The sequence below is a fragment of the Dipodomys spectabilis genome, unplaced genomic scaffold, assembly GCF_019054845.1.
Source record: "Dipodomys spectabilis isolate Male_0828 unplaced genomic scaffold, ASM1905484v1 ptg000138l, whole genome shotgun sequence".
NCBI lineage: Eukaryota > Metazoa > Chordata > Mammalia > Rodentia > Heteromyidae > Dipodomys > Dipodomys spectabilis.
The window spans coordinates 7,128,907-7,145,987 of record NW_024870815.1 but is presented as its reverse complement, the minus strand read 5'-3'; the positions used below and the strand labels follow the sequence as shown (position 1 = coordinate 7,145,987).

The following is a 17,081-nucleotide window of genomic DNA, read 5'->3' as shown; positions in this document are numbered from 1 at the left end:
AACATTGGAAAGAGAAAGACCTTTGGTCCAAAACTATATAAAAGTCAAAATTGGAAAATAGAGTTTAATACAAGTCAAACAAAAGCCTCAAAGGAAAGTAAGAAAGCTATTGGGAAATATATTTGTAAAATTAATCAAGAGTTAATACGAGTTAATAACAGAGAAGTTTGATGGGTGAGCCATGGTCAAATAACCTACATTTCCTGGTATGTGTATAAATTAAGTGGAGAGATCTTTTCTGATTTTATGCACATTTCTTACAATGGAAAAAGAAAAGAATATGCTTCTGTAATATTTCTTATCAGGTAATAGGAAAAGATTAATTACAGGAACAAGTAAATGATATAGTAAGCAGTTTACAAATAAAGCATTTCAAATTTTCAGGAAATCTATGAATACTTTTACTACATGATCAATGATTTACCACTGATTACCCAACCTTGGTATTGGTGAGAGTGTTGAGAAACATGTACAAGTTGACTATCTTAAATCCCTAGATCAGAAATCCAAATGCTTTAAAATCTAAAATTTGTTGAGTGTCACTAAAGTACAAGAGGGAAATTCACCTGATCTCGTCAGGTGAGGCCTGCCTTACCTAAGGCTCACAGTGATGGGTGTGTTGGGTGCCCCAGGATAGGTTTGTGATTGCAGGATGTGATATAATTCTCTCCTGTCTCCTGTCCAAAATAGAACAAACCATATAGGGACTGTAGTTTCTGGATTTAGCTTTACTTTTCTCAGATCATTTTTGTCATTAGCCTCAGAAGAAATGTCTAAAACCTCATGAATATTAGAGCCAGAATTCTCAAGGCTAAGGGAAAAACAAGTTGTTCTGTTTACACAGACTGTGATCACCCGTCCGATCACCTGGTTGACCAGACGTCTGTTCAAGTTGGTTTCTGCTAGGCTCGCTTTGTGGTGCCTCAGATTGAAGCCTGTTTGCATGTAAAGAAACAAGAACACTTGTTCTTCCCATTTAGCAATCCTAATAAAACAGAAAGGTTTATTGTCAGTTTTGAATTCTGTTAAATCACATATATAGGAACAATCTGAAGTCTTTTGTTTGGGCAAATGTCTGCTTATCTTGTTGGGCCTTTAGAATGCTTAGAAAAGATGAGCAGCAGATGGATTATATTTAAAAATTTAAGTATTGTGTAAGCAGGTCTAGGTGTTTACCCTGTCTTAAAAAAATTAGAAGGACCCCAATTCGTACCTGCCTTTGTATCTGTTTGATACTTGGTTCGTACCTTTAGGTGTTTGCCTTGGTACACTGTTGATCAAGATAGCCTACTTTTGAAAGCTCCTAAAATTCTGCAAAAATACCCTCTTCTCAAAAGAATAAGGGATTGGAGAGCATGGGGAGTAAATTCCTTTAGGATTTCTGTCCAAAGTGAGTAGAGAAGAGCTTCACCGGCTTCCTTAAGTATACTGGAAGGTTCTGTTCATGTATCAAGTATGGCTTGGTAAATAAAAAATATATACATTATAAGCATAAAATTATGCTGCCCGAATGGCTTTGCTTTAAATTTTCTAAGTAACTGTTAAAACAAAAGTCGTTCTCATGACTGTGCAGATTTTGGAGACTGCCGATGTCTCTCTATGCTGAGCACCCCCGTTATCCATTCCCCGACGCTCACTGCTTCCTTGGAAGTCTTGGTAGGTGACTTATGCCCTTGCTAGGTTTGTCAAGCCAGTTACCTGTTGCACATAATGTTTCCTGTCAATGGGAGCAGAGTGTTACAACTTGACTTTGAAGTCTCGTTAGATCCCAAATAGACCTTGTGTCTGTGCTGCAGTCAGGAAGGCTAAAGCCAAAAGAGATTTTATCCTTAGTCCTACTGCTAATTAGTAATGGAGCCAAGATGAGTGTCCCAAGTCTGGCAGCACTTGGTCCTGAGCTCCTCAGCTGCTGCTCCCTCCATCCCCTTCTTGCCACTTTTTTCCTGGCATTGCAGGAGAACAGGAGTCTCCATTCTAGAATAACTGAACTTGCTGCCAGGAGTTATACCATTTTAATAATGTTCAGTGATCCAGTGAGTATAGCTTGTGATTTGTTTTGATGTGGGTTTTGAGTTTTGGGGATCCTGTTTATTCTTTTATTCAGTTAGTTATTCCTACAACTGTGAAATTGTGTGACTTCAGCAAGTGGGGTTTTATGCAGTCCATGAATACATTTTCATCAGTAAAATTGGTGACATTGGGATTGACTAGGAAATAGTTCATTCCCCCAGAAAATGACTGAACCCTTTCAAATGCTTATGCCCTGTTCATGTTTTGGTGATGGTTGGTTATAAACTATTGGACATTTATTTTATGGGGTTGTGACAGCCTTTAGCAACCAAGAAGAAAGCATTCCATTTTCTTTGCTTTAAAAAGTATAAAAATTTTCATGAGTTCCAGCTATTAAGATGCTGAATCTCTTCCTTTATCAAGTCTTTGCATCTTGTCTGCCTTTTCGTATTTTCTATTTTGATCCTTTATTTCCCACAGGATAGTTTTAAAATTTCAGTATCAGCCAATGCAGTTAACTTCTAAAAGCTATTTTTATTTCTATTCCTTTTTATCGCATGTTCTCCTTGTTTTTATGGCTCTGCCATGTTTGTCTGAGGACACTATTTAGAGGATTTGAATTTTTGTTTTCCTTTTGAGTTTTCCACATTATCCATTTCCTCAGGGAGTAGTTTTTGTTTTCCTTTTGATTTCCTGTTCATTCTGAATTTCTTTTAATATTTTAGGCTTTGCTTTTCTGTTTTGTGATCCTTGATTTTCTGTGCGGCCTAAATTAAGCAAAAATAAATATGACCACAAGTTTTCAGTCAGAAAAGGAAGGAAGGACATGTTGACTGACAGGTTTCATTCTAGGAGGGTGGACAGAAATTCATTATGGTGTGGAATCTTTAACTGTCCAATGTCTGTGTTAGCTGTCATTATTCTCTCCGCACAATCCAAGTTCTGCAGGGAGAGGGCCTCTGTCCTGAGCCAGGAGTGGGAGCAACACATCCAGGTTGGTTTCTGTGAATACATCTTTGAGTCCTTCAGCCTCAGCCTCATATTTCATGGCCCCCTTCCTCATGCACTCAGAGAGAACTCAGTGGCACCATCTGCCAACTTATCCATTGTGGGTCAGCTAGACAAAGCCTTGCTTCCTCTCTTCTCCATATACCAATTAACATAGCCTCCACCATGTTCTTGGTATTTTTCTGAGAGCTTTGCGTGTATTTAATCACTTGATCCCCAAACTTAGAAAAACATAGTTTCTGTCTCCACTTTGCGATGAAAAAATGAGGCATAGAGATATTAAGGGCCACACTGTACGTAGCATAGAATATACCTGGGGTTACGTAAGAAGTGGTATATCTATTAAGACTAAAGTACCAATCTGTATCATTTAAACTTGTCAAAGTTTTAAGTTTATGAAATGCTTTTGTCCATTTTAGTAGTATGGTGTAGAGAGTGTATAAACATGTGTTTAGTTATAATCTTGAGTCAGAAGTACATCGTTTGTCCATTGACCGAGTGCCAAACACCTGAAGCAACATCTGTGTCCCGTTGTTGATGTTTTCTGAAGCCAAGGAAGCTTGGGTTGAGATAGAAATGAGCAACATGCTCCAGCATCTGTCAGTGCCATTTTCAGTATGCTGTACACAATGCGAGGTGTGTCTTCAGAGCAACTTGGACACAGTTTGAAATTCTTCTCCTAACCTAGGACTGACAGCACTGCACAGATGATGAGTATTTACTTATTCTGGAGACAACCATCTCAGATGGTAGACAGGAAAAGAATGAGGACTTCAAATTTCCGATGGCTGTTATCAAAATTTGTCCTTCTATATCTGATGGTTCAAGTAACAGGTAAGTGTTTTACACATAACAGAGACTGAACAAACCTAAGTTTTATTTCATTTTTGCTGTGTAACAGTGCTATTGGTTGACCTGTGCAGATTTTTACTGGCCAAAATCTGTCTCCTTAATCTTTTTTTCTATATACTTTTCAGTTTTCTTTTTACAAGGCCCTTAAAGACAAATCAGAATATTTCTTTACCTTCTAAAAAGAACAAAATGTAAGTTTCAATAGTATTTTTTTTAGGAACAATTGGGTTTTGACAAGGATGTAATCATTGATTTCTACCACCATAGATACAACCCAGACCCAGCACACAAAAAATTTTCACTGTATTATTTTCTGTCCCTCTCAGCACCATTCTAGACAACATTGTTCACTTTTCTGTCTCTAATTTTACCTTTTTACAGTGTTATAAAAATGTAATCTAAATATCTTTTTAAAGGATTACTTGTTGCCTTATTTAAATATGTTAAAGTGTTTATATATTACCTAGCTTACTAGGATAAAGAATATTATCCTTTTGCTGCCTCTTGGTTTTATTTTTATATCAGTATCATAATTAAATAGATCTCTGTCCTGCAAGCTCAGTGATTAAGTAACTTTATTTTTATGATTACTGCTGATTTCTAATATGTGCGCGTGTAGTAGTTTCTATCTTCTGTCTTATACTGTTATAATGTATTGCTACTGTTAATATCATGCTCACATATATAAAAATAAGAACAGCAATTAAGTCATGCAAAATAGAATGAAAGAGAAGAAAAAGTGAAAAAAATGAGAAAGAAATAAAAAAAAGGACCAAAAGGTCAGTAGAGATTTAAAAAAAAGCACCCAAACACATATACACCTAAAATAAAAATTATAAGAGGAAGAAAAAAAGATTAATAGAAAACAATTTTTTAATTAAAAATTTTTTTAAAAGATACCAAAAAAAAAAAGAGTTCCTTGATTTTTTTGGGAGGGGAGGGAAGGGGGGGGTGGATGGGAAGATCCTGTATCTCCCTTGTGTCCATAACCAGTCTCTTGGTGGAGTCTGGGGGGGGGGGGGGGTGGAGGGAGGCGGGTGATGGGAAGAGATGGGAAGGGGAAACAAAGGAGGAGGCAACAATGCTTGGTAAGAAATGTACTCATTATCTGGTCCACGTAATTGTAACCCCTCTGTATGGTATTTTCACAATAAAAAAAATAAGAAGAAAAAACTTTCCATAAATGTTTGTAGATTATGAGATAGATTTACCATACTGTAATTTTTCACCTCCTTTCTTTTCTTTTTTTTCTCTCTTTCTCTCCTGAATATCCTCCTTGCTTTTCATTTTCTGTGCCGGATACCTTTTTTCATCGTATAACTACTACCTCATGGATTGTGTTTGTGTGTTTTCTCCTCCCCTAGGAGCACTGCGTGATTTGAAGTGTACAACCAACAACTTGAAAGTATGGGACTGTTCTTGGAAAGCAGGCTTTGAATCAGTTATTGATGAAGTTTGTGTTGAAGATAGGTAATGACTTAATTAACTTAAAGCTACAGGTTCGGGGCTAGGAAGGTGGCTTAGTGGTAGAGCGCTTGCCTTGCATGCTCGAGGCCCTGGGTTTGATTCCTCAGCACCACATAAGCAAAAAGAAAAAAGCAGGAAGTGGCGCGCTGTGGCTCAAGTGGTAGAGCGCTAGCCTTGAGCTGAAGAGCTGAGGGACAGCGTCCAGGCCCAGAGTTCAGGCCCCACGACGGGACCAAAAAAAAAAAAAAAAAAGCTACAGGTTCATCTTTCAGTTTAGAATATAAAAATTCTATTTTAGGAATTGTTAAATTAACATTTTAATTCTTAATCTCTGTTCATTAAAAATTCTTGGTAGTATTTCAGTCAAGATAGAAATGAACCCTTTTCCTAGCCAAAACCTATTCTTTGTTGTTTTTTTTTTTTTTTTGGTGTACGGTCGTGGGGCCTGAACTCTGGGCCTGGGCGCTGTCCCTCAGCTCTTCAGCTCAAGGCTAGCACTCTACCAGTTGAGCCACAGCGCCACTTTCAGCTTAAAACCTATTCTTTGATTCTATGAATAGTTATGGAGCTGACCTGTGTTGTGCTGATCTGCTAGGAGTTTTCCTGGTCTACCCCACACTAGCACCTGCTTGTATCAGGCTGAAGTCTGGCTATTCTTAATAGAAATTGTCAGTAATATGGTATACCACACATACTCTGAGGGGAAAGGTCTGGAGGTGCCAGTTCTGAGCTGGCATTGGTATGCATGGTCATAGAAACTTGATTCTTTCTGTCATGCTACTCTGCCATCCTTAGGCTATAATCACATGGTTTGAGGTGGTACTCAAAGAACAACCATCAGACCTACATTCTAAAATCAAGCAGGAGAAAGATTGATGCTTTTCTTTAAGGTGATTTATAAGAAATCTCACATAATACCTCTATTTAGTTCTCATTGGCTAGAATTCAAGCAGTTAAATCTGACTGCATGTGAAATTGGCAAATACATTTTCCTATCTGGATGATAACAGTAGGTCCATGTTATCAAGCAGTATGGAGAAATGGACATGGGGAGGCAGGCAGCAAGCTCTGATACACCACCTTCCATTCTCAAGAAGTGTTGGGATGTGCTAGAAGTCCTTCTGCTTAAGAGTGCAGGTATTTGGGCTATATACTCAGCTGAGCAATTTTTGCTACTTTTCCCTAAAGGGAAAAGGATGCTAAATTGTTTAGCAATGCCCGAGGAGTTTCAGCAGGTTTTCCCCAGTCTCAGTTCACTAATGAATAATTGTCCTGATATAAATTGACACAATGTGTATTCCAATACAGACTTACTCATTTAATGTGTAATTTATTTAGCCTCATTCTCAGCATTGGTGCAATTTAGCAGTCAATACAACCTAGGTTATATTGCAGTAACAGTTTTCAAGTCCCAACTTCTTGTCCTGCATGGTGAAAATAAAGGGTTTTTCTTACTTGTCTTCTGGTGTCAGCTGGAATCTCTCTCTATTCTATGCTTCTTTCTAAGGGATCTAAGTGTTTTGATGTTAGTGACAGGAGAAAGGGAAGAGACAAAGCCTACACTGGCTTTTAGAACTTTCTTCCTGCACTATTTGATGTGACTTCCACTTAGATTTTTCTGGGCACATAAAGCCCCGTGCCTTGCTTCCATGGGGCAGAAGAAGACAGATTTACTGTGAATCTAGAAAAGGAGAAGAATCCTGAAGAATTTGGCAAGTATCATGCATGCTGGCTGTTGGTCACTCTGAGAGAAGTTTAATTTTGACTTCTCCAGAGTGCACAATAAAGAAGTAGTAACAATGCTGTGGTTACTTGCTGATGGAAGTTATATGTGTAGTGCAAAGGAGCAAAAACCAAGAAGTTTGGAGGCTCAGAGAGGCTGTCAGAGGAGAGAGGTACAGTGTGGACAAGACATAGTCAGCTTTAGCAACAACAACAAAAAAAGGACATCATGTCCTCACAAATGTTGAGCTCAGTGACTAGTACTAATGGAATAGTGTAATGTGGAGAATTCCTATAGCTGGTGATTGAAAGCCCCTCATCGCATGAGACGGAGAAGGAAGTGGCCAAGTGAGCCAGGTCCACGGTTTTAAGTGACCAATTAGGAGCAGACATGGCAGGGGCATACTGAGTGAGGGCTGGTATGAGATGACCAGAAGATCCCTTTGTACTAGTTAAAATTTTCATGAGAAGATGAAAGTGTAATAATAAAAATGAAAGAATGTAAGCATGATCCATAGAGATACAAAAGGCTTGGAACCAGAGAGGAAACCATTTGCCAATGAGATACTAGGTGGGAACTGGGAGCAATTTGAAAGCAAAATGCTGAGCAATTTTGTCCATGCAATCCTGGGGCCAAGGCTAAGCAGTGGTAAGGTTGAGACCGTGAGTGAAGGGGCCTCAGTGGCCAGCTTTGCATGTTTCGCAGGCATCCGCTGAGCTCCATTTTGGTATGAACTGGGAGCTGAAGGAAAAGAGCATGTGTGAGGTGAGACTCCACAGGGAAGTTGAGGTAGGGCTCACATGGCATACTGGAACACCACGTTCCTTGAAATGACCTTCTGTGCTTCCTCGCTGTACTTGTAGGGCAGTTTGGTTTACCACCACAGAGGCTTACCAACAGAGATTAATTACCATTAATCTCTCTTTTTTTTAGTATTAAAATGAAGTACAGCCCAGCATCTTTTTATATATAAAATAACAAGCTATTTCCAGTGGATTTCATGTGATCAGATTTTTATATGAAAATAGCACTTGCGCCGTGGTAGAGTGCTTGCCTAGCATGAATGAAGCCCTGGGTACAATTCCTCAGTACCATATAAACAGAAAAAGCCAGCAGAGGCATTGTGGCTCAAGTGGTAGAGTGCTAACCTTGAGCAAAAAGAAGCTCAGGGAAAGCATCCAAAAAAGCCCTGAGTTCAAGTCCCAACACTGGCACACACACACACACACACACACACACACACACAATAATATAAATATATATATATATATATATGTTTATATGATAACTAAGATTCCATTTCTTTCATTGCAGGTCTTATTCATGCCATCAAGTAGAGAAAACAAATATCAAAATCCCAGCTCTTCCACCTGGTGATCATATAATGACAGCAAAGTCTTCACATAGTCCTGCAAATTCACTAAGCAAATTCATACTAAATGAAAAGAATGTTTGTGAGTATCTGAAAAGTAAATTCATTGTTACAGATGTAGTGGTGGAGGTTTCTTTGGGAAACAAGGTCTCCTCTGTAGCCCAGGCTGGCCTTAAACTTATAGTCCTTCTCCCTCAGCTGCCTGAGTGCTATGTGTTTCAATGTGTTAAATATTCCCACATTTCATCGTTTAAGTTACTGCATTGTGATGACATCAGTTACTTGGAAGAAGAATCACACCCTGGGGAGTCCCTGGTTCTTTCTAGTCACACTGGCACCTGAGCTTTCCTCTCCCTGCCCATGTCAGCTACTTCTCATCTTCCTCAGCGAAAGCATCTCAGTGCATCTTGCTCTGTCTCTGTTGACTTCTTGGTATTGTTTAGCCTTTGATGCCACATGCATTAGATTATATACAACCCTAAGCATTTTACATAAATCTAGTGTATAATGCTTCTCAGCCAATGTTAGTAAAGTTTAATTTTAAGAACTTATTTTTAGATTCTAAGGTGGGCCCATTTATAACAGTTTACTCCCTCATTTTTCATAGCATATCCAGCTATCCTACCTCTGTAGACTCCTGAAGTCTTACACTTGCCATGACTTTATTTAATTAGCCCTAGTACTTCACGGGGAATGACCGGAGTGAGGAAATAAAAAGTGTGACTCTGAATTTCTTCTCCATGTGCTGTTACTTAAGGTGGAATCATGTAAGAGAGTGTTAGTCTCTCTGCGAGCCTGCATTTCATAGAATGGATCATGCTTCTCCTTTGCCAGTGATCCAAAATTTTCCATAATTGACCCACTCTCCTTATGAATGAGGAGATGTGATGTTTTTTCAAGAATGTGGTGTTCTTTCTGCATCCTCTGTTCAGTGAACTGGTTTGTCCCTATACATGCCCAAATTGTGTGTGCTTTGTCTTCCTGCCTTCTGTAACCCTCAGAGGCGTCTTTCTCAAATGCTGATAGCTCAGTGCTTTTGACCAGGGCCGTGGTCTCTCCTTAGTCCTTCTCTGTGATCTCTGTTATTTGAACCCAATGATGAATCTGTTTCTTCTTAGCTCAGTGATCCTAAATTCACTCTGGTTTCCTTCTGCTTCTACATCATTCATTGCCTCGCTGGATTCTTACTGGTGTGCTTGATTCCTTTAAGATGTAATTATTTCTCAGCATCCCTTAAAGTAAACTTTGGCTGCTTTATTTCTCTGTTTACATTCTTGTCTTCTGCTCCACTCAGCAAGACACTCCAAGTCTGTGTCCACGGTTCTGACCCATTACAGTTCTGACTCATTACTGCTCTCTCCGATCTGGCTGCAGAGCACTCCACTCTCCTTGCCTCCTCTTCCCCAGTGCCTGGTTGCCCACAGTCCACCTCTGCACCCTCTGCACAGTGGCCCGAATGCCTGTTGCCTTCCTTGCCACTTTCTGGGGTGGAACCTTGGGAGAAATCTTGGTAATTTCTCATTCTCAGTAGAGTGAAGCCCTCCTTTCTCTCTCTCTCTTTTATGTCCAACTGATTTTCATCCATTCTATTTCCTTTTTGGTGTTATTAAGCATAGCCTCTCACTCTAACCAGGACTTCTCCATTGGTCTCTGAACTGATCATCTTGAACTTGGTCTCTTTATCCCAGAGTCTCCTGCAGACTGTTACAAAGCACTGCTGAGCTAACCTTTAGGAAGTCCTTCCTATTTCCTGCACTTCTTCACAATAACCCACTCAACACCTTCGTCCTTAGGACAGTGTTTCTGCTACATAATAATGTCCATAACAAATACAGGTCAGAGTACCTCCTGTGGAGTGGCATGAAGGACTCTGATACTGGAGGTGAGTGAGAGGACCGTGAGGAAGCATATAGAAATCTTTCCAAAGCAAGCATTCCTTATCTCTCATTTTCTTAGGCCTGACTGACTGCCATATAAAGGAAATATTTTATGTGTACTTGTTTGTAGGTCCTAGACCAGAGACCAGTAGCGTATTGTAGGAGCCCCATTTCTGTTTTAGAAAACAATCATTGCTTGTTTGTCCAGTTAATCATTAGGAATTGCCCATAGAAATTAATTTATATATTTGTTTCTTTTTTCCATACTAGCTTTGAGAAGTTGCTTTTAGTTTCTGATTATTTTTTATTTGGACCAAAAGTTAAAAACAGTGTTAATAAAAGTAGTATGAAAAATTATTACTTACTAAAACGAACTTTTTTGTTTCCTTGTTCTTTTTAAGCCTTCATTCCAGATACTCCAGAGATCTTGAATTTTTCTGCTGATTTTCCAACTTCTACATTATTCCTAGAGTGGAATGATAAGGGCTCTGCTTTTCCATATCACGTGAATGTCACCTGGGAAATTAAAATTCTACGTACAGAACGTAGGGAGCTCATAAAATTAGTAAGTTTGAACAAAAATAAGACGTGTTCCTTTTATAACATGTAGAAATAAAAGTTTAAGAAATACTTTTTTTTAATGGAACTGGATTTTGAACTCAGCTTCTTACTTGCTAGTCTTGTGTTCTATCACTTGAGCCATGATTTTCATCCTGCTTTTTGCTGGTTAAACTTAGAGATGGAGTCCAGCAAGCCTTACTGTGTAAGCTGGCCTCCAACTACAATCTATCCTCCTAAGTAGCGAGGATAACAAGCATGAGCAACTGATAGTAGGCTTAAAAATGCTTTCAGGGTGATATTAATGGAGTTTTGAGTTAAAAACCATGAGTTAAAACCATGTGCAATGGTTCCAAAATCATTTGTATAACAACTAAAGGAAATTAAGGGCATAATACTCCCTGATTGTACCACTTGAACACAGTAAATGTCATTTTGGTGTACTCCAGTCTAGTCTTTTTGGTATAAATCTCTTTACAAATTAAAGTATACTTTTTATTATTTGTTTAATATTGTACATAAAATCGTTTAATTATATTTAACTATAATTTTTGAGAAATTCATAAGCTCAAATTCACTAGAATCTAAAATATTGTTATATTTAATACATGTTTTTTATAGTTCATATTTTAAAGTCCTGTTTATGAATGCTTTTCTTATGATCTGCGTATTGTTTGATTTTGACCTAAGGGGGAATGAGGAAAAGTTTGCAGGTGGTAAATAGATACTGAAATAGGAGGAATACTCTGAAATATAAGTGAAATTAAACATAAATGAAAGCAATTCTAAAATTATATACCTCCTTACCATGAGAGACATAGGAAATCAGTAGTGAAAAGGTAGTCATTTCCTACTTGAGGAGAAAACTTTATATGAGAAAAATGGCAAGGTCCAAGGGAAATGTAAAAAGAAACAATTAATTTAAATAGTGAAATAGGAGAGGGGAAATGCCCCAGGGTCATAGTAAAATGTGACCTTTCACTTACAATGATGTATTATTATTGGGGTTTGAGAGCGAAGGGAGTCCCTGGAGTTGGGCATCATGCTCACTCCAAACACTGCCATTGCTTCTCTCTTTTTTTCACACTGTCTCAACTCCTTCAGCTGATGGTTTCGTTATTTATCTGGCTTATTTTTTTCCAGTTTTGAACAATATTAACTACGACATGTAAGATAAGAACTTAGTCCTCCCTCATTTCCCACGTCATTCCTGGCTGACAGTCTCAGTCTTAATTTCCCTAATTTGTCTTTCCTGTTTTCTTTTAATATAGCTCTTAGAAATTTTGGTAAAACAATATTAATTATATTACAGTTAGGTAAATACTATTCACAACTTTCCCTTTTCCTTTTAGAATTTTTCCTTTTCCTCTCGAACTGCTTGTATTATCTTTTTAAAGGTTTTATTTTCTCAAGTTAACTCAATCATAAATTCTGTTCATGTTGTGTAAGTCTCCTTAAAAATGTCAAATGTACTGTTGTCAGTTAACTTGCGTGCATACATCTCTCTGAGGACCTCTGTCTGGTTTCCTGAGCTTTCTCAGATAAGGGCTTCCAGACACTGATCATTTGTACCTACATATTATGGTAAGGCTACTGGTGGCCACAAGTGTCACAGGGGCTCCAGCAACTTTAGCCCCTACAGACAACATTAATAAGATTTGAGATGAGTACATAGACACCATAGACATATACATGTACACAGGCATAAGACAGACTGCAGTGTTTATCAGCTTGGTTGTTGGTATAATGTAGGAGTTGACACTCATCCATAATAATATTCCTCACATCTTTTTCTCATTGTCACTACTCTTTGTCCTAAATCTCCTATTTTCTTCTTTTGTGGGGCAATCATTTGCTACTACAACAATCTGCTATTCATAATAGCTAGCTTACAGAGGAAATTTAAGATTTTTTAATGTTTCTCGAAAATATAAAATACCTGTTGATTACCGTTATTATTTTTTTTTTTTTTGTCGGTCCTGGGGCTTGAACTCTGGGCCTGGGCACTGTCCTTCAGCTCTTCAGCTCAAGGCAAGCGCTCTACCACTTGAGCTACAGCGCCACTTCTGGTTTTCTGGTGGTTTATTGGAGATAGGAGTCTCACAGTCTTTCCTGCCTGGGCTGGCTTTGAACCGTGATCCTCAGATCTCAGCCTCCTGAGTAGCTAGGATTACAGGCGTGAGCCACCAGCGCCCGGCTTGATTACCGTTATTGAAAAGATACAGAACAATTACAGCTTTCATGTATCACCATTGTAAGTGTGAGATTCTACCAGGTGAAAACATTGAGATACAGCCTTTCTGAAAATGTCCTTACTTAGTTTTCATATTAAGTGAACTAGATTTTAATCAGGATGTCCAAGATACTTGTCCCATTGATTTTTTCTTGTAGGATATAGCTTTATTCTGCTAGACATACATTGGGCCCTTTTTAGTATAAGCCGTCACTTTGAAAGTATTCTTGTTTTATTTCTTCAATTTTTATCTTCTCTGTCATGTTATTTTATTCTTAGAGTTTTTGTTCTTCAGTAATTGGACCTTTCAGACTGATCTAAATTTTTAATCTTTCTCAGTTGTCTGAGAAACTTTTCGTAAACTTTATCTTATAGTACTACTATTGTAACAGTAGCAGTACTGTACACACTATATCTAGAAACATACACATATGTGTGTGTATGTGTAAAGTGTGTGTGTGTGTGTGTGTGTGTGTGTGTGTATTAGGGTAGAACTCAGGGCTTTTAGATCTTGCTTGTCTCTTTTCCCTCACAGTGGGCACTTTCCTACCTGAGCTGCTCTTCCAGTTCTGACATTTTTGCTGATTAATTGGAGATAAGACTCTTGAGGATTTGTCTGCCCCAGCTTGCTCTGAGTCAAAATCCTGAGTGGTTAGGATCAGCTGATGCCTGGCTGCTAATATATTTTTACACTTGCAAACAATACTTTAAAGCAATTTTTAAAAATATTTTTAAATGATTCTAAAAATTTTTAATTTAAAAATTTTAACTTTAAGAAAATTTTGAACAATACTTTAAAAAAAAGATTTTTTTTCTTCCATTTTTCTTATTTCTGAGGGTATGAGAAGTTTAACTTTTTTTGTCTTTTACTCTGTTTCTTCATCATAATCTTTTCTGTTTATTTTGGGTTTTGGCTTTCACACTAGGATATTTCCTATATTTTCTGGTTATCCTGGTCAGTCAGGGCTCATATTTAAGGAAGATGCTGTCTTAATGGGTTGCAGTTTCTCCCTGTGCTTTTTTTTTGGGGGGGGTCCGGTCATGGGGCTTGAACTCTCGGCCTGGGCGCTGTCCCTCAGCTCTTCAGCTCAAGGCTAGCACGCTACCACTTGAGCCATAGCACCACTTCCGGCTTTTTTTTTTCTGCTTATGTGGTGCTGAGGAATCGAACCCAGGGCCTCATGCATGCAAAGCAAGAGCTCTACCACTGAGCCACCTTCCCAGTCCCATGCTTTTTGTTCTTATACAACTCTGGTTTTAAAGGCAATCTGTATTGTTTTGTTTTGTTTTGAAGTATAATAAAAACAAAAATAAAAGGAAGAAATATATTTGTTTAATCTGTTTCCTTTTAGCTGGAACTCACAGCTTTCATAGATGTTGAAATTTCTCACAGTTGAGATTTATATTCTATAGTGCCATAAATACATTTAAATTCAGCTTAAATATTAAATGAAATATAGAATGCCTATATTAAAATTCACACATAGGTGGTAGTGAAGTTAAGTGTAATCTAAAACAAGTTTATTTTGTCAAATTGCTAGCCTTGTCCTTGTCTTTACCTTTTTTTTTTTTTTTGTCTTTACCTCTTAGAAATACAAACCAAATATGAAATGAAGATCATTTAAGTGGTGGTATATTTTCTCTAAGGTATTAAGTGTTTTGATGATTGTCATCATCTTGTACAGTTATACTAAGGGCTAATGCTGAGAAATGAACATAATTCACAATGATAATTTTTACACTACCCTTTTCCTTTATAAAGAACTAAAGTAGTTTTATAAAAAAATTGAACAGGGGCTGGGAAGGTGGCTCAGTGGTAGAGCAAGCACATGCCTTGCATGCCAGAGGCCCTGGGTTCGATTCCTCAGCACCACATAAGCAAAAAGAAAAAAGCCGAAAGTGGCGCTGTGGCTCAAGTGGTAGAGCGCTAGCCTTGAGCTGAAGAGCTGAGGGACAGCGCCCAGGCCCAGAGTTCAGGCCCCATGACCGGACTCAAAAAAAAAAAAAAATTGAACAGTTTACTTGGTTAGTGATTACATTCAGTCTCTTGTGGATTTTTTATCTTAAAGGAAAGAAGAACAAAATCACTACTTGAAAATAGAACTTTGTGTTTATTTTTAGGAGACATATAACACAAATCTGAGTGGTAAAGACAGAGTTCATCAGTGGAGTTGGGCTTCAGACCTGCCTTTGGAGTGTGCCACGCATTATGTGTCAATTAGGTGCTACATCGACTACCTTCATTTCTCTGGACATAAAGAGTGGAGTGACTGGAGCCAAATGAAGAAGATCCCTTGTAAGCTTCTATTTAAAGACCTTTTGTTTTGAATGACTTGGATTGCTGAGTGAAGTGTAGCTTATACTCCGAATCCCAGTGGCCACATGAGGGTCTCCTGGGAAGCTTCTAAGTTTGCCAACCCATGAGTTTAGATGAAAGAAGTTTGATAGGCTCTAGAAATCTGTAGTTACAAAGAACTTCCTGAGTGATTAGATAAGCTTCTAGGTTTGAAAATCACCAGAAAAGTCATTGAAAAATAAATAACATTGTATATTAGCAGAAATGTATTTTGTGTATTTCCCAGTTTCTTACATACAGATATCTGGAGGCTGTTTAGTTATTGCAAAGAAAATGGATTTCTGCAAGCACTCCAGAAATCATTTGCATTAAATAAAACTTATATACAGGTAGAATGTTGGTAGGTTGAGGAGGCTTGGGAGCATTGCTTACAATAAAATGCTATCCTGGAAATGGCTCGTAATCACTACAAGTGATAGTATACCAAAATGTGTCATAGCAAAGATGGGCTAGAAGCAGGTAGATAAATAAGAATCTGTGGCAGTTGAACAAAAGACAATGCAAGTGCAATCTGGTAATTTGGGTTTGGAAATGAAAAAAGGAAAAGGGTGTGAAAAGCCTGAAGAGGTAGAATGACAATTTGTAATTGTGCGAAACAGCCAACAGTGCCTGATAGTTCAGGTGGCCTGATGACTCACTCAGGTGCTGTTCACTGAGATGGGACATGAATGACAAGGTGGGTGGGGAAGAAAATTTCATTTTTACATGAGCTTGGGCAGTAAGGTAGTAGGCCCCACAGGAATTTGGAAATGACAGTTAGGCATCCAGGTAAATAAGTCCAGCTGTTGATGCCTTTTTGGGAATTATTAATATATATGTGATGTCAAATGCTTAAATTCTGATGGTTAAAATAACTGAGGAAAAGGAAATGGGGACTAAGGGTACATCTCCTAGACCCTCCTGTATCTAAGGGTATGACTGGAGCAAGCCACTGACCCAAGCATTAAGAATAGCCCAGGAAATACAGTGTTAGAGAACCCAAGGGAGTAGGACGTTTTAGCAGGAGGACTTCGGTCAACCTATTGGATGTTGTAGATGTTAGAAGTGACCATTGGAGCATGAAGTCAGTGAGCCATTTTTGTGGAATGATAAGATTAATACAGACAACAGCAGGGAGTGAGGGGTGAAAAGGGAGTACAGAGGTAATTTTATCATCATTTTTTTTGAGGGGGGTTCGGTCGTGGGGCCTAAACTCTGGGCACTGTCCCTCAGCTCTTCAGCTCAAGGCTAGCGCTCTACCACTTGAGCCACAGTGCCACTTCCAGCTTTTTTCTTTTTGCTTATGTGGTGCTGGAGAATCGAACTCAGGGCCTCAGGCATGCAAGGCAAGCGCTCTACCACTGAGCCACCTTCCCAGCCCCACAGAGGTAATTTTAAAAAATGACTATTGGCTGTGAGGTTGGGAAGTTATGGCTTCAACTTGCCTATTTGAGATGAAAGACACATTGTTTTTGAGTGTGTAGAATACTTGAGCAGACATTTAGGCTGGTGGAAAATTAAAAATGGGCCCTAAATGCAAAGAATAATTTCTAAGGGATTTTAAAATGGGGAATTATTTAATCAGAGATTTATTTGCTGTTCATTTTTACATGTATGTACAAACCCACTGATTTGAACCTTAAGAG

At 38.4% G+C, this 17,081-nt stretch overlaps 1 protein-coding gene across 3 annotated transcripts in view; it reads left to right on the top strand.

The window, feature by feature from the left end:
- Lifr (LIF receptor subunit alpha) overlaps positions 1–17,081 on the top strand; it is a 55,228-nt gene that overhangs the window by 13,274 nt on the left and 24,873 nt on the right. For all 3 annotated transcript variants that reach the window (XM_042690521.1, XM_042690520.1, XM_042690519.1), the window contains exons 2-6: positions 3,707–3,852; positions 5,235–5,340; positions 8,375–8,514; positions 10,711–10,874; positions 15,222–15,396. In XM_042690521.1, the coding sequence (XP_042546455.1) occupies positions 3,726–3,852; positions 5,235–5,340; positions 8,375–8,514; positions 10,711–10,874; positions 15,222–15,396 (712 nt within the window). In that variant the 5' untranslated portion in view covers positions 3,707–3,725. The remainder of the gene's footprint in view (positions 1–3,706; positions 3,853–5,234; positions 5,341–8,374; positions 8,515–10,710; positions 10,875–15,221; positions 15,397–17,081) is intronic.